The sequence below is a fragment of the Crocodylus porosus genome, unplaced genomic scaffold, assembly GCF_001723895.1.
Source record: "Crocodylus porosus isolate Cpor-Errol unplaced genomic scaffold, CroPor_comp1, whole genome shotgun sequence".
In the NCBI taxonomy this organism is placed as follows: domain Eukaryota; kingdom Metazoa; phylum Chordata; order Crocodylia; family Crocodylidae; genus Crocodylus; species Crocodylus porosus.
In genome coordinates, this window is record NW_017728914.1 from 20,162,028 (window position 1) to 20,182,539 (window position 20,512).

Consider the following 20,512-nt stretch of genomic DNA (forward strand, 5'->3'; position numbering starts at 1 on the left):
TCACATTGGCGGCCCAAGTCCATCTTGGAATCAGTAATGACTCCAAGATCTTTTTCTGCCTCTGCACTGATGAGAAGGGAGTTCCCCAGCCTGTAGGTATGGTGCTGGTTCTTCCCTCCCTTCCTTACTTGCGCTTGTCAGTACTGAAACTCATCCTATTCTCATCTGCCCACCCCCATAACCTGTCCAGATCTAGCTGTAGCCTGTCCCTCCCTTCTAACATGCCCACTTCTCCCCACATCTTAGTGTCATCCACAAACTTGAACAAGGTGCTTGAACAGGGGGTATTATCAAAGGACTCCTTTATGCAAAGATGTTAAGCACTCATCTCCTGCCTATCTTTTTTTAATCCCCTACTCCATCGCAGGCAGTTGTTAAACTTAAAGGGGTGGTTCATAGATTTCTAATCTGTTTTTGTTTCTTTTTGAAGGTGATTGAAAAGAACCTGAGTGGCTGGTGGTACATTCAGATTGATGAAAAAGAAGGTTGGGCCCCAGCTACGTTCATTGACAAATACAAGAAAACTAGCAATGCATCTAGACCTAACTTCCTGGCACCATTACCTAATGAGATGGTCCAGCTCCGACTTGGTGATGTCACTGTGGAAGACAGTGCCAGTGAAGAAGCCACTGGGCCATGCAGACCTCTGCCTGAGGCACCACCGAATGGCATGGACTGTGGAACAAAATGGGCCAAAGACTGGAAGGGGAAGGACTCCCTGGAAAGTGGGGATTTAGCTGTAGCCTCTGGGTATGAAGAGATCCCTGATCAGGATATAGAAGAGAAGCCCAGCCTCCCACCCAGGAAAGAGTCCATCATTAAATCTGAAGGTGAGTTCATGGAAAGACAGAGGCCTCCACCCAAGCCCCCGGGCATGATTTTGCCAATGATGCCTCCAAAGCAGACACCTGCCCCCAGGGACAGCAAGAAACCAGAGCTGAAAACAGAAAAAGGCAAATTGTTCCAGCTGAAAAATGAAATGGGTCTGGAATGCGGGCACAAGGTGTCAGCCAAGGAAGTGAAGAAGCCAAACCTGCGACCCATCATCAAACCAGCCAAGCCCAAAGCTGAGCCCTTGGAGGACAAGCCTGAGCCAACTATCCAGAATCCTTTTTTGAAATCTAGACCTCAGGTCAGGCCCAAACCAGCTCCAGCCCCAAGAACAGACCTGCCTCCAGTAGATGATAAACTGGACATTTGCAGTCTAAGAAGTAAGCTTAGACCTGCAAAGTGCCAAGAGCGGTCCTCAGAGCAGGACCCCGGGGCTAGTGAAAATTCCTTCAGTAACAACGCACTCCCAGCAGATGCTCCTGGCTGGCCTCAGGAACAGCCGAGTGCCGAGAACAGGCCCCTGCCCAAACAGGAAAGCCAGGTCCCAAAGGAGGCTCCACCAAAAGCTCCCTTTGGCCCAGCAAAGATGACTGACAGTGAGCCAAAGAATGGCTTCCCCATTGTCAGGGAGCCACCACCTCAGCGGCCAGTGGTACCACCCAGGAGGCCACCTCCTCCAAAGAAAGCAACACCTTGCTCCAGCGGCTCTCCTTCAGACCTGAAAGCCCCTCAGAGGGAAGTGCCTGACCTCAGAGCTGCCCCAGTGCCTGGCAGGCCTATGCTGGTCCCACCAAAAGCTAAACCATTCCTGCCTGCTTTGGGCCAAGATGAAGCCAAAGTGAAAAGCAACTTAGGCCCAAAGGTAACACCCAGGCAGATGGAGAGAGGAGAAGCTAAGGAGAGGACAGCTGCTCCCTTCCCCAATCCAGATCTCTCCAAAGAAGCCCTCTATGTGGCAGTGGCAGATTTTGAAGGAGATGAGGAAACTAACAGCTTTAAAGAAGGGACTTTATTTGAAGTTCGTGAGAAGAACAGCAGTGGCTGGTGGTTTTGCAAAGTCCTAACTGGGGGGCCTTGTTGGGAAGGCTGGATTCCTTCCAATTATCTAAGAAAGAAGCCATAGTCTGCCCTCTGTTTACACAGTTGGAGGTTCCCATTCTTTCACCCGAGTATTTAATTAGCTTATTAATTTATAGTTTTCCATAATTCTGGCTTACAAAATATTTGGGATACTATACATTCCAATTTGTGCCATTCCTGAGGCTGAACTCAAGAAGCAGCTTGACATAATACAGCTAGGCCTCCATTCCTGTTCTGTCTTCTTCCCCCTCCCCCAGGAAATACTCCCTTCCATTGTCCATTTGGGGCAGCCCAGCCCTTGTAGATAGGTACGTGAAGTTGTTTCACAGCAAGTTTTTGGTTCTATGTCAGCAAATACAGCTTTTCCCCCATACTAGGAAGATTACAGACCTTTTGTTGAGAATACAGGTAGACCAGAGGAAATCCAGCTTCTAGGCAGGTAAAGAAATACAGCCAGCCCCACGTGCCCAAAGGAAATTTGGAATGGCAAAAGGAGTTGCTTTTCCTGGTGGCTCAGGGCCATGGTTAGGTGTCATGCATCATATTGCCTAGTGCAGCCATACACACAAGTCATGGAAAACCAGGGATATCATCCTTCAGCATCAAATCCTGTAAGACTGCTGTGTGTGCACACATCTGTGTGCACACATCTGCAGAGTGTTTCTTGTGATCATATATTTTGCAAGAGTTCAGGTTTGTGCCTTCTTCCCCCCTTGTTTGTGCCATGAAACACAGTTCTTTAGCCCCTTGTTTTTTCTTTAATGACAGGTGTTAATTTAAACATCATTCAGGTTTTTTTAATGTATGCTAATGGGATGGGAGATCCCCTCTGTGCTGAAGAGACTTGTACGTGGCAGTATTTTGGACAAGCTGTGGAATTAATTTCACTACAGTAGGTGGTGGGAGCAATGAGCCATGTTACCCAGGGGGATCAGAAATAAGGACTTGAACAACCCCATGAGCCCTGGGAAGAAAAGGGTGCTGGGAAGATGCTTGCCCTCCCCCATAGTGACTACACCTCTGCTTTATAGATGGCTACAGAAGTCAGGCCCTTCACCCATGTTGCTCCATCTCCCCAGAGCTGGCAGGCAGCTACAAGAAGGTAGTTATGCCACAGTGGGCGCTGGTATGTCTAGTGCAGTCCAGAGTATGGGTTTGCCTTTCAAGGTGAATGGTTATAGGGTATATTGGGCTCTTCTAGTGCTCAAGTGGTGCTATGTCTCCTCAAGTTAAATCATCCTTCTGTTCACCCTTGTTCTGCTTTACTTTGTTGGGGGAGGGGGTGAAGTGAGGGAGGGCAGTGCCTTGTTTTGATGCCTTGTGTCCCATTACAGAAAAATCTCTCTCTAACCATAAAAGCCTGTTAAACTCCCTCTGAAATGGCTGGTCTTCCTATTCCTCATCTGTATTTCCCACTGTTTTCTAAGTATGTACTTAATATTCATTTTCGTGCATAAGTCAGTGTGCTTGGAGGCTTTAAGTCAAATAAAGTCTGGGTTTTTTTCATGCTTGCTGTCCAACCTGCTACCCCTTGCTCACAGTATTATAATTCCACTTGCTCTCAATATTGTTACTCCCAGGAAAGCTGGTTACATCCAGTTGGCCACAACTCCTTCATGTTGTTTCCTTTCTTTTTATACTATTGTAATTGTGGAATCCAGACTTTGCTTTCCCTATCATATAAGAGTTTTAAACCCCACTAAAGGTTTTCCATTGGGGAAAACTTTAGGTCCAAGTTTTCCCCACCCTGTACTAATTGCACCTAGCTGCAGATCTGACTTCAGAGATGTATAATTTCTATTGTTGAACTTAGTGTAGCATTTCCTCTAATAGGGGGCCAAGGGAGTCAATCACTGAAGTTGTTTTCCTTCCTTCCTTCCTATTAATTGAACTGGCTCCACCCCTGTTCATCCAATATTCCCTTTTAAAGGTTAACAGAAGATTCTAACTCTTAGTTTATAGAGCAGAAGCATAGGGAGAACAGCTTTGTCCCTGGCTATTATTTTATTGTTTTTTTCATAATTGGAATTTATGGGCAATGTAGTAATTAATAATCTCATTGCTCTGCTGAGATGCAGTAACCCTAACTTATATATAGTCAATAAACAAGGCTGCTCATGGTATTTGTGATACAGTTGTGTGTGCCCTACAGAATGAAGTGACAGTTTAACAGAGCAGCCTTGTCTCTTTGCACCATTGCTCAGTTAAAACTCTGTGTCAGTAGGGACATGGCTGATTATGGGCCTGTCTATCAGTCTTTTTTTTTCCCAAACAGAGCCAGACAGTATTGTCTGCCCTCCCTCCCTAGCCCATCCCTCCTCCCCAGCCCAGGTTGCTTTTGGTATATGTTTTAACCAAAGATTGATATAAACTGTGTACACTTTCCCTGTGGCAGTGCCATCTTATTCTCTGTTTATTGTGTGGCATTTTAGTCCTGAGGTATTTCATCTCTCTCTGTCACTCTTAGACCTCATTGATCTTTGTCTTGCTCAAATAGAACAGTGCCATTTCTGTTGCTCCCATGCTAAAATAAGGTTCTCTTCTTTTTCCCTCCCAGACTAAATGCTGGTGCTGTTAATGCCCAAGTGTTAATGGTTCATATTGTAGGATACACATATTGTATTTGGCTGCAACTCAAAGCTGCAGCATCAGCCCATAGTTACACAAAGGTGTCACAGTGCTTACCAGCACCTGCTGTATATCAGGTGACTTTGTTGGGTCAGAACACTATGCACTGCTCTCAGACTTAAAGATCAGAAATAACCATGTAATGTCCCTGCCACTTTCTTCTGGTTTACATATTTGAAATGGAAAGGGATTCCAGTATCAAAAGTAATCCCAGTAAGGAAGAGCTTGAGTCACATTCCCCAAATACTGTACTCTTCTACATGATGCCCCACTCTTTCATCTACTATCCGCAACATAGATCCTCAGACCCAGAGAGTGTGATCCAGTGCTTGAGTGCAGGAGTGCCTGTGCTGGCTCCCTGACTTTGTTCCTGAAGCCCTGTGCTCCAGGGCAGGATGTGTCACATGTCTGTGCCTCAGTTTACCCATCTGTAAAATGAGGTTAATTTTACCGACCTACCTCGCTGGGGGATTGCTCGGTTAGCTAATGTTCATGAAAGCACTTTGAGATTCAAAACTGAAAGGCACCAGAGAAGGACTGAACATCATTCTACATGCAAATCCCAGGTACCTTCATATAATTAGATGCCCCCCTCTGCTGCAGAGTACCTGCTTGCCATGTAATTCTCCTTACTATGCAACTCAGAGACTGGCATTCCCTGTGTGGGTGAAGACCAGCATGTCTCCTGTATCCTGACCCTCAGCTTTGCAGTTCTTCAACGCAGTGTATCACAGGCAGGCTGGAGGCCTCTCAACTGCACTTCACTCCTTTGTGAACTATAGAAGCCTGTTTGTCTCTTTATACTATGTAAACACGTATACATCTCTGCATTATTGCGGGTGGGGGTGTCTGAGGAAAGTAGATGTAGCCTATGTAAATGCCATAGCTTTACTTTTGCCATTATAGGGTTGATTATTTTTGGTTTTGTTTTTTGTTTTGTTTTTTTAAATAAAAGTTGCTTGACTGGTTTCAAGCAGATTTGTGAACAGGTCTGTGCCTGGTGTGTGTCTGTGCTGCTAATGAGCAGGCTGTCATGGAAAACTGTGTCCTGGTGCTGCAAGACCAAAACTTCTCAATGGTTTGTTTTCATAAGAAGAACAAGAAATACCCATGCAGGAAAATATTGTTTCGCCCATGATTATTGGTATTGCAGTAGCACCTGTGAGCTTGAGTCAGGTACCCTTGTGCTGAGTTCTGTACAAGCCCATCACTGTGTAAGGCAAAGATACAACAGGTAGGGACAATAGGTAAGTTCTTGACCCTGTGCTGGGTGAGACTCCTGAGAAATGAAGATGAAGTGACCCATTGACATTTCTCTTGGTTCTCATAGCCCATCATGAATAGATAGCACTACAGAAGAGGGAGAATAAGCAAAGGCCCTTGAGGCAGCAGGGAAAAAGATGCTCAGATATGGGAAAGGAAAGAGAAGGCACAACAGATTCTAGGAAGGATGGTAAGTCAGAGGTTTCTATTGCTCCCTATAGAGTTTGATGTAATGTGACCTAATACTGACAAGGTATGGGGTGACACGGGTGGGATCACAAGTGCATTGCAACATATCCCACCCAGAGAGCACCATGTCCTGAATATTTGAATTTGAATTACACAAGGCCCTTTATTAAGAGGCTTGGATGTGTATTTAATCAGAGACCAAGCTTTTGATAGCTGTGTACTCTCCTTCTAGATGACTGAGGTCATCTTGTTTATGGGCTAGCCCCAGGAGCGGTATGTACCCTGACTTCAAAGAGCACATGCTTCTGCTACCTGTTGTAAACAATGATCCCAGGGTGCTGGCCACTCACTGTGCCTTGACTTGCCCAGGCAACCCCATGCAACGTGGGGAATGTCAATGAGTGCAGAAGCTATGTGATGTGTCTAGTAAGTAATACCCTGTCAGGACAGTGGATCTCTCCAAGGCTATTTGTGCATAAAAATACAGTCTCTCACCCCAGCTGCAAGCACCTGGACTAATGTTCTAATCTGTGGGCTTATGCTTCGTATTCAGCATTGTTTCATAATGCCAACCTGCATGTTACATTATAATAGAGCCATAGAGTTTATATCTGGTTCCGGTCCCCTCCTCCTCTTTCCCCAGCAACCTCCGGGGTTGCTTAGCTCTCAAAATGCTTGGGGCAGACCTTAATAGTGCCATGGAACAGTTGAATTTGGCTCGGCGCCCTGGTAAAATCCTTTGGAAGCCTTGGCTTCCCGCATCACGCCAGGTAAGGGTAAGCTTGTGGTTTTTTAATTTTAGTCTTAGCATGGAAAACTGCTCTACTTCATCCTCAGGACATATGTCCCATGACCTTCCTTGAAGCCAGTGATTCTCAACCAGAGTGTAGAGCACCCTGGGGCACCACAAGATCCTCTGAAGGGTGCTGCAAAGTGCTAAGAGAGAAGCAGGTGCAAGGAGATAAGTGCAGGCTTAGGCTTGTCCCTGCCTGGCCATTGCCTTTCCCTCACTTCCCAGCCCCTTGGCAAGGAGGTGCTGCTCGGTTCACAAACATTATGGGTGGGAGCTTTGGGTCAAATGAGGAGTATCTTGCATCTGAAAAAGTTGAGAAGCGCTGCTCTTGGCTAGTCCCTGTGTCCTTCAGACATCACTGGACAAGCTGTGGTCTCTGGGATATTGGACTTTGTAGGAAAGTTAGTGGGCTCTGTTCTTGGCACTGCCGCTAACTAGCTGTTTGGCCTTAAGGAAGTCCTTAAGGCCATAAAGAAGCTCTGTATGCACTGCTCCCCCCTGCCCCCCAATGCTGTCTCATCTGTTTGGACTGTAATCCCTCAGGTCAGGCTGCAAACCTAAACCTGTACTTCCTGTGCCGTGTTATGTGTCTTGAACAGTTGTCTGCATCACAAACAGCACTGCTGCTACCAGTGCCGAACAGCCTCTTTCTCCGTCCCCTCCCAGGTGAGGCCAGGGACACTGAACAGGCCCCAGGAAAGCAGACAATCCCTCTTATTCATCAGTGAATCCTGCTAGATCAGGGATGAACCTTCCCCTGCTGCTGACTCTGCCCCACTTGTATAGTTAACCAGGGGGCTTGCACCTAAATCCATCAGCATTTTGGTTTGAGCTCAGTCAGCTACTCAGCACTGCCCCACCCCCAGAGCCTTCTCCCCACTCTTTGAAATATCTATGAGGAAATTAAGTTTTTTTCCTGATGCTGGTTGGGTCAGACTTGGAACTCTTTTGGTTTGTCCTCAGTGACATCTAATATACTGGATAATGGCTTCAGATAAGACCCCACAAAAGTGAGGCCAGAGGTCAAGCTGCCTTCTCACTACACCCCAGTGAGTAAATCCCTAAAGACTGTTTAAGGTCCAAGGCAGGTGCTTGTTGAGGAGCTCATAATTTTCAGTTGCAGCTGCAACTTTATCACTACCAATTTTTGATCAAAAGGGGGTGATTAAAAGCTGGCATATACAGGCAGTCCTTGGACTTAGGACACAATTGGTTCCTGAAAACCGCATCTTAAGTTGAAACGTTGTAACTTGGAACCAATTTTCTCATAAGAAACAATGTTATAAATGGAGATCGGTTCCTGAACCAAGGCCCGATGCCCTGTTTTCACCAAAAATGCCCCAAAATTTTGTAGTCGATCAAGTATAGATGAGTAACACGGCTACATTAATGTATTTATATTGTAAATAGCAATCATATTAATTTGGAAGGGCTTCTTTGAGGTGACTTTGCTGGACGTTTTGAAGGGCTGTGGGTTGGACTTTTTGAAGGGTTCTTGGGAGTCTTGGCTACAGGTTTTCCTGAAGTCTCGTCTGCTTTCTTAATTAAAGTGTCCAAGGAAGTTTGGACAGATGTTCTCCAGGGAGATGTGACGCAGCAAAGTTGTTCGCTGGTGTGGTGTCGCATCGGATCAAGCATTGTGAAGTCAAAACTGATGTCATAAAGTTGAAATGGTGTCCATTTATAAAAGTAAGTGTGAAACGTAACTCGAAGCATTGTAAGTCAAGGACTGCCTGTAATTACCGGTAAGTTTTCCTAATCTTTCTTATAGGATCTCAAGTCACTTCTGTCATGTTGGTGAAAGCTGGGAAGCAATGCCTCTAATAGCATTCCCAGGGTCCATGATCTTAGCTTCAGGCTATTGCAGCTACAACATAGCGATCCCATGCCAAAGCCATCGTTCCAAGCCTGTCCCCACTGCACAGTTTGGAGAAAGGGGGGAATGCTGCAAAAAGGAGGGCTGGCTCCATAGTTGTCCTGCTTAGGTTTTCCAGAATCAGATCTTGATGTTGCATAGTCACAAATGTTGTTTCTTCTCTCAGGCTTTTATAAATGAGTCTCCACCAGGCTTCTCTCAGGCTTTTGAATAAATGAGTCTCCACCAGGCAGAGATGAATTTAGAGACAAGGGTGAGGCAGGAGTTGACCACCCGCATCTGGGGTGCTGTTTAGTCAGGGAGAGGACTGACTGATGATTTCTCCAGAGTCACTTTCTTCCGGTGTCAGTAATGAGCTTTGGGCGTCCTACTTGACCGGCTCTATGCTTCAGGCAGCCACTGTGTGGTGCTGTCATCTCGCCATGTCTGCAGCATCAACCAAAGTAGTAAACTGCTTTTGCCTTTTGTGCAGTGGGCTCATTGGGGTGGGATGAACTGCAGCATTTAACTGGTGCAGGCAGGTTCCTTGCAAAGACAGACGTGCTAGTGGTGTGCCCTGCACCTGCAGTAGAGGCAGGAGTGGGCTGTGGAGTATGTGCAGGAAACATGTCTGTTAATGGCCTCGTGCTTGTGTGACCGAGGGGGCAGATGAGGGATTTCTCTCTCACTGCAAGGCAGGACCCCAGGTTGCCTTGTGGGTATAGGAGAAAATTTGTTTTGTGTGAGCTACTCTTCTCATGGCTACTCCTGGGTTTCCCCTGCCCCAAAGTTTTTCTGCTGCTTGCCTCAGATGCCCTCAGTTCCTTAACCCAAACTGCTTGAACTATTTGCAGAGGGATCTTCTTTTTATTCTGCACAATGGGACCCCCTTGGTGTCTTCAGTGGACAGAAGGGGGGATCTTGCTATCCAGATCATAATAATGAACATTTATTAGCCAGCCACTGTTTCCCTGGCTTGGCCTAGAAGCCCCCAGGCAATGAGAAATGTCATTGCTGTTCTAAATGTCTGTCACTACTAAAGTATTGCTTTCCTCTGGCAGATGTTGGGGCGGTACAGCAATGGCACTCTCCCATCCCGCTGCTGGATGGTGCCTGCTGCTGATTTTCTTTGCTGCTTGCATCAAGCAAAAATGCTAGCATGTGCCAAGGAGGCGTTGGCTCTGCTCAGAATCCAGCAGGAGCCCTCGGGCACAAATGGCAGTGGGGTCACGGTCTTCTCTGGTTGCATCAGTTCCTCAGGACCAAGCTGAGCTGAAGATAACAGCCAAACCCCAGCAGCTCTTTGCCTTTAATTACTTAGAGATGTGGTACCCAGCTCCCAAACCACATCTTTGGCTCCCCTTGCAAGGGCGAGCTATGTGGAGCAGAGCGCAGCCCACCTAGCACTCCCCAGGGAAGGGGCAGCACAGCTTTCAGATGCAGCTTGAAGGATTTATTTTTTTACATCAAGTGATCAGAAAAATCCAACCAGGGAATGATTTCCCATTCTTGAGGAAAGAGAGGCCAATTCCAGGAGAACAAACCAAAATAGAGCTGCCTTCATATGTGGTCCTCCAGCCCAAGGATTTTAGTTTAGCTTTCTTTAAAATCCCAGAGGAGGGATACATTTGCCCTGGCCTCCTTCCTCACATACTCTCTGGCACCACTTGCTTTGCGCGGATTCCAGAGAGATGACTGTATGGGACCTTTGGCCACATGGGAGTCAAGGGCACAGAAAAAGGCAGCTGAGGTGAAGACTTTATTACCCTGTGACTTGGATATCAGAGCACAACTGCTTTTGGCATCAGGTTGCAGCCATCCCATGTGTGCGAATGTTTGAGATGAGGAGTAAAGGGGAATGGGAGATGTATGACAGTTTCTAATGTAGTAAAAGTGTTGGGAGAACTGCCATCATGAGGGGCTTGGGTGCCTTTTAGGTCTTCCAAAAAAACCCCACTCAGCTGCTGCCTAACTCTTGAGGAGCCGGTTTCCCATTTCCTGCAGGTCTAAATTTCCCAAGACGCATCCACACAAGTCATGAGCAGCTAGTTGCCTGGGCAGGTAAGTATCCTTGGCATTCACAGAGTACAGGTTTCCCCACCCTCCTTGCTTGCAAAGCCCAGCCCTGTCTGACAGGTGTTCTCGGGCAGCACCCACTAGATCTGGACTTGCATAAAAAGCAGCCAGTACTACTGCCCCTCTGACCCAGTAGTGCTTGCTAGAGGGAGCAGGGTTCAAAGCCCTCCTCCACCTGAAGGACTTGAGCCTGTGGCTCCTGGGGAGGCCCCTGGGGACCAGGCACTGAGATGTTTTGGGTTGGGCCTTTCTCCATCTGTCCTGTAGAAGCAGAATAATATATTAATTGCAGGAGCAACTGGAATTAAGGGCTTCCCACTGCTGTATGAGTGCTTTAGCCATGAATTCAGACTCATTTGCTCATGCTGTCCATCCCCATGAGCATTTAACCCGGCCATGCAAAGTGGAAGAGCTTTAGCTGACAGTGCTCCAACAGCTGAGATATTGGCTAATAACAGGATTCTCCAATAGTAGGACCCCCTGTCCTCTGTATTTTGTGACCTTCAGATTGGCAGACCCTGTGTGTGGGAAGGATGGGCCTGGCTGAGGTGCTAGGAATCTTAACAGCAGGTAGTTGCTGCTTCCCAACCAAGTAGGTGCCTCAGCTTGGAGCCTACGTGCCAAATGTAGTGTTGCTTGCCACGCTTGCTGGCCGAGTAGGTGCCTATGAGTCGGGCATTGCAATGCTGAGCCTGGGGATGCTTCGGTCCTTCTGTGGAGCTAGGCCAGCATTACTAATTTCCCCTCAGCCGTGCTGCTAGCAGAGCCAGACCATTGTTAAACCAGAAGCAGTGGCCTTACCGCTGGAAAAAACTCAACAGCGCAGAGCACAAAGCTCCTTCGGCAGGAGCAGCTTCAGCCTGGGTCCTCTGCCACCCTGGCTTGGAGTGATTGTAGAACAGGACACTTCTTTCTTTCTTGCCAGGGCAGAGTTATGAATGAATTCCTCCCCTCGCGGCTCCAACCACAGCTAGAGCTGTTTGACGTTCCTTGGATCCCACAGGCTGCACTGCAGAACATAAACAGTTTACAGATCAGCCCTGTGCTGGCCCTTGCCTGTTAAATAACAGGAAGGCACATTTGCGATGGGCAGCCTGCCTGCATAGCCTCTGCTCTGTGGAGCAGGGCGACGTCATTGCTCACTCGCACAAATATTGCCATGTGTCTGGCAGTGGGGGAGTCAGCTGGGGGAGGATGCCAGGCGTGAGTCTGATCACTCAAGAGCGCACTTGGAGTCTGACTGCATGGCTCAGTGAAAGGAGGCTCAAAATGACTTCCTGTGCTGGGGCATCAGGATAAAGAGGCAGCTGCAAAGAGGCCAGCTGGATTCACATGTAGGCTGAGGAGGGAGCGAGTGAGCAAGGTGAGGTGAGTAAGCAAGGTCCATATAATAGAAGTACAAAGGTGTTGGGGGAAGGTGTTAAATTCTCCCTTGTCCATGGCAGAGCGGAAAAGGACTGAAGATTGGGTTTTGGTCTGGCTTAGTCTCACCCCGTATCTCCTGAGTTGGCCAGTGCTCTAGTGCAGGGGTTTTCAACCGGGGTACATGCACCCCTGGGGGTACTTCTGATGGCCTCAGGGGTACGGGTGCTGCCACCACCAGCGCTTCTGCTGCTGCCACACCGCTGGCACTTACGCCACCACCGTGTCACTGGCATGCTTGCTGATCGGCTGTGGGGGACCTCCCCACTCTGGTTGCCGATCAGCTGCTGGGGGACCACCCCCCAGCCCCTGCTCTAGTGCATGGCAGGGATAAGCAGCAGTTGTGGGCAAGCATGAAGTGAGCAAAAGAACAAAAGGTTGAACGAAGTGGGCCATGAATCATTTACTACTGGAAACTGGTTTCTGACTATGAGAACAAGGGTCTGGAACAGGCTTCCAATCAAGTTGTGCAGGCAGAAGACTGTAACAAGTTTTCAGATGAAGCTGGATCAGTTCTTGACTGGTTAGCGCACACTGTGGTGGCTATCAGGATCTGAGCTAGGATCTGCATATCTCTGTGTTGTGTACATGCATCGGTTTGTCTGAGCTACTAGAGATCATCTCTGCATCATGCAGGCACTACCCTTAGCTCACCCTTAGTTTATTTCTGCCTCAAATACTGATTTGAAGGCAGTGATCCAGAATAAGGTAACACTTACTTACTGAAAGGATCAACCTGAAAGGATTCTGGAAGTGGGAATATAGCTTTTATGTGCAGAGGCCAAATGAAAGTGATACCAGCACCGTGCCTCTGCATTAAGGCCCAGCTCCTTACAAGACATGGTCTGTGTTGTAATCCCTGGGAAAGTTTGTAGTTTAGTTAGTTTTAAACATGATATCAAAAGAGCCCATGGGATGTGTTTGCTTTCTCTGTTTAGCAAAGATGGAACTGCCGGACGCTAGCTGACATTCTCCACGGTGGCCTGTTACCTCCAAATGCCCGTCAAGTAGCCTTAGATGGGTGTTAGTGCTAGCTTGAGTTTGGAGCAGTCACACTTGAGGCCAGCAGGGACCTGGGAGACTGAAACCTCTCCTCCACCCATCCCACCCCCTCCTGACTTCCTGAGCTGTCTGTCCCAGGGGAGCAGGCAGGGAAGGGTTAATCTGCCTGCCCAGCCCCCATGGGTGCTGGGCTGCTCCTCACTTTTGGGCTGAGCAGAGGGGCTGTGAGCAGGGATCAGGAGTGGTGGGGGATGGGGGGACAGTGGAAGGTTTGGTGTAGGGTAGAGTGGTTGCACCTTAGTGTAACAAGGATCAAAGGTAATCCTGCCCTGGAGTGGTGTAGAGTGCGTCACCTAAAGAGTGTTGAAAACCAGTTTCAGGTGTTAATGTATGGATAATCCGGGTGTTAAGAGCTCCAGGAACCACCCAAAAGTACTGTGTAACAAGGAAGCCACACAGCTGTATCAATCAGCGCTGGTCCTGAGCTAATCACTCCTGCTTCTCAGCTCCTTGGCACACTCCGTGGTGGCTGTCAGGATCTGAATGAGGGCCTTGCACTGTGAGCTGCACAAATGCTGATCAGGATGCAGACGCAATGCTTTCTGCCAGATCTAGCCACAGAAAGCACTCTATAGTTGTGACCAAATGCAAGTGCATGGCTGCAGGCACCTTAAAAAATGGCCCATCAGCTCAAAGTCTAACCCCCCCCACCTCCCCATGAGGTGTCAAATCAACATGTTTCAATATGTAGTGCCTTTTGTAGCATGTCTGCAGAGCTAGCTCCCAGCCTGTTGCTGTTTTCAGAACAGGAGTGGGGGGAAAGGGAGTGGAGGGAGTTCAGTCGGGGGGGCGGTTCAGCTCCCCCCCCCGGAGAGTGGGGCAGGTGTAGTGGAGCCCACCTGAGGTGGGGTGCTCCAATTCACCCACCTTACCCTTCTCTGCCAGCTGGGGAGCCCCAAGCATGAGCTCCTTCTGCTGCCTTTCCCCCCTCCCATTCTGAAAACAGCCAGCTCTGTTAGAGAGCTGTGACTTGCTGTGGGAACCTGGCTGCAGGCTCCCAGCCCCCAGCTGGAGTCCTCTCCCTCCGGACCCAACCGTATTTGGTCTGGGGTAATGCTCCAACTCAGGATGCTTTGCAGAAATCGTTCTGAGTTACAGCTGGGAGGTGCACCTCGGTGTTAGTGCTAGTTTGGGGTCTAGAGCAGTCACATCCTTAGTCTACAAACCTTCTCTGACTGTCCCCCACCTGCACAGCTGTGACTTGCCACCAGAGGCCTGGTGAGCAGAGGCAGAACTAGGAGCTGGAGCTCTGAGTTGCCACTAGAGGGCTCGTGAGCTAGGACAGGCTATCCCTGCTTTATGGGCAGGAGTGCAAGAGACCCTGGGATACTGGAGGACTTCAACTTGGGCAGCACATTTGTGGGGAGTGGAGTGGCACACCTTAATGGACCAGGATCTGAGTAGTGCAGATCAGAGATAATCCCGTCCTGGAGTGGCATAACTTTGGGCCACATAAATGTAAGGTGTTCATGTGCAGACAATCCAGGGGTTAAGAGCTCCAGAAGCCACCCAAAATTACCATGTAATAAGGCCCTAGTATCTCTGCCTGGCACTGTGCTACTTAGATGCATCGGTTTGTCTGGGCTAGCAGAGATTATCTCTGCACGGCTGAATTTGTGCCATGGAGACACTAACCCTTGCTCACTTTCAGTTTATTTCTGCCTTGAGGATTGATTTAGAGGGCAGTGATCCAGGATGAAATAACGCTTCCAGAAAGGATCCAACTACAATGAACAAAGGCCACTTCCGAACGGGGCCACACACACACATTAAACATGCTTTAACTTATGCTCATTGTCTTCACAGCTTAACTGACTTTGCTAACGGTCAGTCCTGTGTACAACAGCTTTAGTCCAGGTCACGGGAGGCTGGTTCTGGCACGTACATTCCCCAGTTATTAATATTATGCACAGTGGCAGAGAAGTTAAGGCACCTCACTATTGCTCTTGTGGTATGGGTTCAAACAGTACTCTGGACTTGGGCCCAATCTGCCCCCAGCTGACCCAGCTGTAAGTGGGTACCTGGGCCAAAGTGTCAGCAGCAGCTGGATGTGATGCTGTCTCCATCACTCCTTTGTGTACTTTCGGTTAGAAAGTCTGCTGAGCCCTATGTGCTGTGAAGCTCAGCTGGACCTTCATAATGGAATAAAGCCTCTTGGAATTTGCAGTCATTTTTTTTCTTTCCTCATTTTTACCAACTTATGCTACCAGTCCAAGGCTCACCTTCTTGTAAGGCCTATGAGGCCAAGTTAGGGTGCACAGGTCAGGCTTTTACTTGCAATAAGTAGGACCCTTTTGTATACAACTAAGCCCAATTACAATGTGTGCATAAAGTACCCGAGCCCATACCCTCTGCTGGTTATACTGGTGGAGTTCCTCTGTCTTCAGTAGCAGTGATGCTGGTTTTTGTACCAGCTGAGAACATGGCCCTGCAACATCAGCTACAACAAAATCCTTACCTACGCTTCAAAATCTGAAAGGCTGGTGAGAACTTTTACAAGCCAAAGTTTTTATTTGTTTCATAAACAGGTAAAATTATATTAATGTAAAACAGGTGAATGGACAAAAATAAAACACACAGCACAGAACACAACACTATAGAATATTGACATGTAGAAGTGCAAATCCCTCCCTCGCGCCCCCTATCCCCGAAACAGCTTGCTTTAAAAGCCTGTAACAGAGGCCCAGAATCTGGTTCAGCATAGAACATGATGTACAGATCACAGTATTGAATCAGAAAGGTAACAATGAAAGCAATCAGCTGTCTTAGAAAGTGGGAAATAAAAGGTTTTTTTTTTTTCTTTATAAAGAGGGCAGGAGAGGGGGGGAAAATCCATGGAAACAAACAAATTTTCACTCCAATATAAAAAAAGAAAAAGCAGGATTCTCAGTGAACACAAAATCTATAAAACTACCATTGATCTGTGTTAATTTTTTTTCCCATGTTTTTAAAAGTTGCTTTAAAAAGGATAAAAAGTGCACAGACACCCTTATAAGGCACAAACAGATCTTCTGTACAAATCATATCAGACTTTAAAAAAAATAGCAATACAAGTACTAACAATTAAATTCCTAGGAGGCCACCTTTTCTCCCCTGGAAAGCTCAGAAAGGCCTCTGGATCTCTGGTGGAAAATCCTTGTCAGACTGGAATAGGTAGGGTTACACGTCCACTAATGCTCATTTTACAATCCACTGCACAGCCACACTCTGGACATTAACTAGCTTAATTACCCTGAATGATTGAGCCCTCTGAGTCTCTGCTGGATGCTGCCCTTTTGGAAATCTGTCACAGCTGCTAGGCCAGAAATTAATCCTGTGCAATGTCTTATGTCCTGCAACCCCCTACCAAGCTGTGCCCTCCGCGGTGATTGGATTTCACACACATCACCTAAAACGAGCTATGTCAAACACGCTCCTGGGGGCCAGGACTGAGACACCGGGCTGATGGAATTAAGGGGTTGATTTTGGAGGCTAGGCCACTGGGGTTACAAGCAAAGGGGAAGTTTTGCCCCACTGTAACAGCTAACACAGGGAAGAGCACCCTCATTCCCCAGCTTTACCTGTGCAAGTTAAAAGGGGTTTCTGATATCTGGTAGTTGTGTATAAGGGTTTGTTCCTAGCGTTTTTAAGAACAGCTTAGACAAGCGCTTGCCTACAACGGCTTTTAGACATGGATGATCCTGCCTTGAGGAGGGGGTTGGAGTAGACGTGACCTCCTGAGATCCCTTCCAGTCCTACTTTTCTATGAAGTCTTAGCATTTCACATCATGGTAGCAGCAAACCAGAGTGATGCACTTAAAACAGACAGGGACAAATCTTCAGCTAGTGTAAACTGTTCTTCACAGCCTACATGAGGTCAGATCCCAAACCCATAAAATGTTCAGAGCTCCTAAAGATGCCCACTCTCCCCCTGCACCTCATAGCTGGTGCTCACTGGTAGATGGGTGGAGCAGGGGCTGTGCCTCATGTCTGAAAGGCCATGCTAGGGTTCACACGCGCTGGAAAAGAAAATCTGGGCTGGAAACTAACCAAAGGATTTAGAAGTGGTGGAAGGAGACAGCATGTGTGCTCTGATCTGCAGCTCCACTGGGTGTGAAGTTCTCCGGGAGGGATGGAGACTTCCCTTCTCGCACCGAGCACGGCCCTGACACCACGTCTGTCTCAGGAACTCTGAGCCGCTCCGGGCAGGGCCTCAAGCTGCTGGACGCTGTCACAGCTCAGCGGTGCTGGATCTCCAGATGAAGACCAGTCCTTCTTTCAGGAGCTGGAACTGGAGCCTTGTAGCTGGCTAATAGTTAAAGGACTCCTGTTTGCTTTGTTCAGCTGAGCATACAGCATGATGCAGCCATGTTGATCTGTATGTCATACACGGACAATTTTTTGGAAAACAAGGAGCTAATCTAGATATGCAGGGCCTTTGAGATCAGCTAATGCTTCAACTACTCATTGGTCTTCTCGGGCCTTTAATAACAGCTTTCAGATTCTCTGTGAAAAAAAAAACAAGTTTTCTTCTTGGCTCATGATGTCAGCTGCTGCAACAGCTGGACACAGAAACAGGGTGAAGTGGGATGGGGACACTGATTCCTCTGAAGTATTCTCATGACTTAATAAATGATCTCCATGCCAGGCTATGCAAGCATGCAACCAACAGCTTCCAAGTGCCACTTGGGCCTTTACCAACATAGCTAAACTGTGAAGGGATAAAGCTAATGCTTCCAGATTGGGATCAGTGAAAGGACAGCAACAAGGATGGAGGAGATGGTGAATCTCTGAAGAGATGGAGAAAGGGGTCCCAAAGCACAAACATAAATTACCCCCAAAGCCCTATGGCACAAGTGACTTCTGGTTTCCAGGCTTAGTTACACCCACCCCCAAAAAGCAAACGCTGCAAGCAAGGCCTGTAAATGGTCACCAAGCTGAGATCAGACATGCCTCATGTCCACAACCTATTCACTTTTCTAGGCAGAGTTGCTGGAGGAGCTAGGCGACTGGTCACATATGGATGACTAAGAGCACAGCAAGCCCTGTCATGGGCGCTGACTGAAGGACAGCAGAGGCGGGAAGTGCATGATCTGAAGCAGAAAATAGCGATCCAGGTTCGAGGGTTCAAAAACCTGAGTGGGGAGCACAAGACGGCAGAGGCCATTAGCCCCACTCACTCCTCTGCACTGTAATAGCCCATTGTGCACTTATGGCTGTGAAAGCACAATAAAATCTCTTTACTTTTTATGACTTAACATCGAATAATAGTTTCCAATGGTTATTGCAAGTAACGCGGAGAGAGACCTGTTAATTTCACCATGACACTTTCTCCTGTTGAGTAAATCAGGATTTCTGGTAAGACAGAAAGAATCTAAGCAGCTGTATATCTGGCTGATAAAGCCTCAGAGATGGGAGAATGCAAACTCTGAAGGGCAAAAAGGAAACTTTTTGGGTTTTTGAAATACAATAACGAGGCCTCAGTGCCGACCACTTCTCTCTGTCCAGCGAGAACACAGTCTCCTGGGGGCTTCCCCCCTCAGCTCCATGAGAAGGTCATTACTGCCACTGGGAGTAACAGCAGTGCTTGGCTAGTGGGCAGGCTACGAAGAAAGGATTCATAGAAAAGGCCTTATGTTAAGTGTGAAGCTGGATGCTGGACAGGTGTTAGATGGCTGCAGCTACAGCAGGCTTTACACAACCTAACTGTGTTACAGGGAGCATACAGCTTTCTCACCCTCACATGCAGACTCTTGGCTATCTACCCTGGATACCTGATCCAGGACTTTTCTTCAATCCTTTTCCCTTAAGCCAAGATGATAATGTACTCAAGTTGTCTGAGTGCATATCTGTCTGGCTCTTTCTTTCACAATCCAAGACCATGTGGTAACAGACAGTGCAGTTTAACAAGCTGCTTTGGAAAAATGCTATAACAACAAGCCATTTAATGTACTTACACTACTGACACAGCTGCTTTCCCTGCACAAAGATCCCAGAGGGGTTTTATTAATTCCTCCCTTTGCTGGTACCAAGGTGTAGCTGCAGCCAGTCTATTGCTGCTTTCCTGCCAGTACCCTCTGCCAAATCTTTAAGAAGATGCATTAGGGACTCCAAGGGCTTGGCACACCTGGTGCTAGGGTTATTCTTCTGCTAAGGTCAGTGACCAGATGGGAGTCCAGAACAGGGTAAATGAATGAGTACCTGATATTGCAACTGGCTTGTCCTGAAACAACCTCTAGCCCACACATACTTGTTTCCTTGGCTTGGGATTTAATATTTTTATCCTCGTGTAAAAAAAATAATTCAAATCCACCCTTAACTCATTGCTTGGGGCTGGTTATGACCGTTCCATCATGCTGCAGTGCCTGCTGGGGCATGTTCTGGGTACACAATAGCACACTAATCACAGTTGCAGCTTGAAAGCTTTGCACAAAACTAGGCACTCAGACCCAACTGCAACTAAATGGACTCTCCTCCTCACATATGCACCTTCCTCAACTGGAAAAACCATTGCACAGGAAACTTCTCTCTTTGGAGCTGAAACAGGTTCCCAACAATGATTCACTGCCTTAAGCCAAAGGACAAACACCTTCAAAGCCCTGCCTACTTGGAAGCCTTAGCTTCAGGCTGCATTTAGACTAGAGAGATCCTCAGCTCAGTAATATCCCTGATTTGTTCTACCAGTCATATATGGAAACACAGACAATGAGCCACTTGATAACAACTGACCAGCACGATAACCCATAAGCAGGGACGGAAAGGCATGGTTACTGCTAGCAGAGTTCTCCCTTCCTGCACTCCAAGCCGGGGTGAAGGGGTTAAGGGCGGTATATTTTAATAACATCCTTGATGACCCGTCGGCAGATTGGGCAGCAGGCGTTGAGTTGCTTCTTCAGTTTAAGACCACAGGTGTTGCAGAGGCACATGTGTCCGCAGGTGTAGATCACGGTGTCCACCTCATTGTCGAAGCAGACAGTGCACTCCCCATTCTTGCTGCTCAAGGGCTCCGGAGGAGGGAATACAGGAGAGAGAGGGGGGCTCAGAGGAGAGCTTGGAGCAGTCACTGCAAAGGAGGGGAGGACAGAAGAATGGCATTCAGTAACAAGATTCAATAACAAGATTCTCATTGTGTTCCAGCCACGCACATCCATAGTCATTTCCTAAGTGTGTTTCTCTCAACCTCTAAAACCTACTCACAGTGCATGTTAAAAATCAGACTTGGATTTACACATCTGGTTAGCAGCAGGGTGTGCTGATGCATGCAGGGCCTTGCAGTTACTTTTAACAGCTGCATACTGTGCCTGCCCTGCGCATCCCCTGGGAACCAAGTGTTA

At 47.7% G+C, this 20,512-nt stretch overlaps 2 protein-coding genes across 7 annotated transcripts in view; one reads left to right on the forward strand and one right to left on the reverse strand.

Annotated features, from left to right (window-relative positions):
* SH3PXD2B (SH3 and PX domains 2B) overlaps window positions 1-5,529 on the forward strand; it is a 124,092-nt gene extending 118,563 nt beyond the window's left edge. For all 5 annotated transcript variants that reach the window (XM_019534947.1, XM_019534948.1, XM_019534950.1 and 2 more), the window contains one exon: window positions 431-5,529. In XM_019534947.1, the coding sequence (XP_019390492.1) occupies window positions 431-1,954 (1,524 nt within the window). In that variant the 3' untranslated portion in view covers window positions 1,955-5,529. The remainder of the gene's footprint in view (window positions 1-430) is intronic.
* A 10,158-nt stretch (window positions 5,530-15,687) lies between these two features.
* Window positions 15,688-20,512, reverse strand: part of NEURL1B (neuralized E3 ubiquitin protein ligase 1B) — a 215,293-nt gene continuing 210,468 nt past the window's right edge. For both annotated transcript variants that reach the window (XM_019534953.1, XM_019534954.1), the window contains exon 5: window positions 15,688-20,241. In XM_019534953.1, coding sequence (XP_019390498.1) covers window positions 19,997-20,241 — 245 coding nt within the window. In that variant the 3' untranslated portion in view covers window positions 15,688-19,996. The remainder of the gene's footprint in view (window positions 20,242-20,512) is intronic.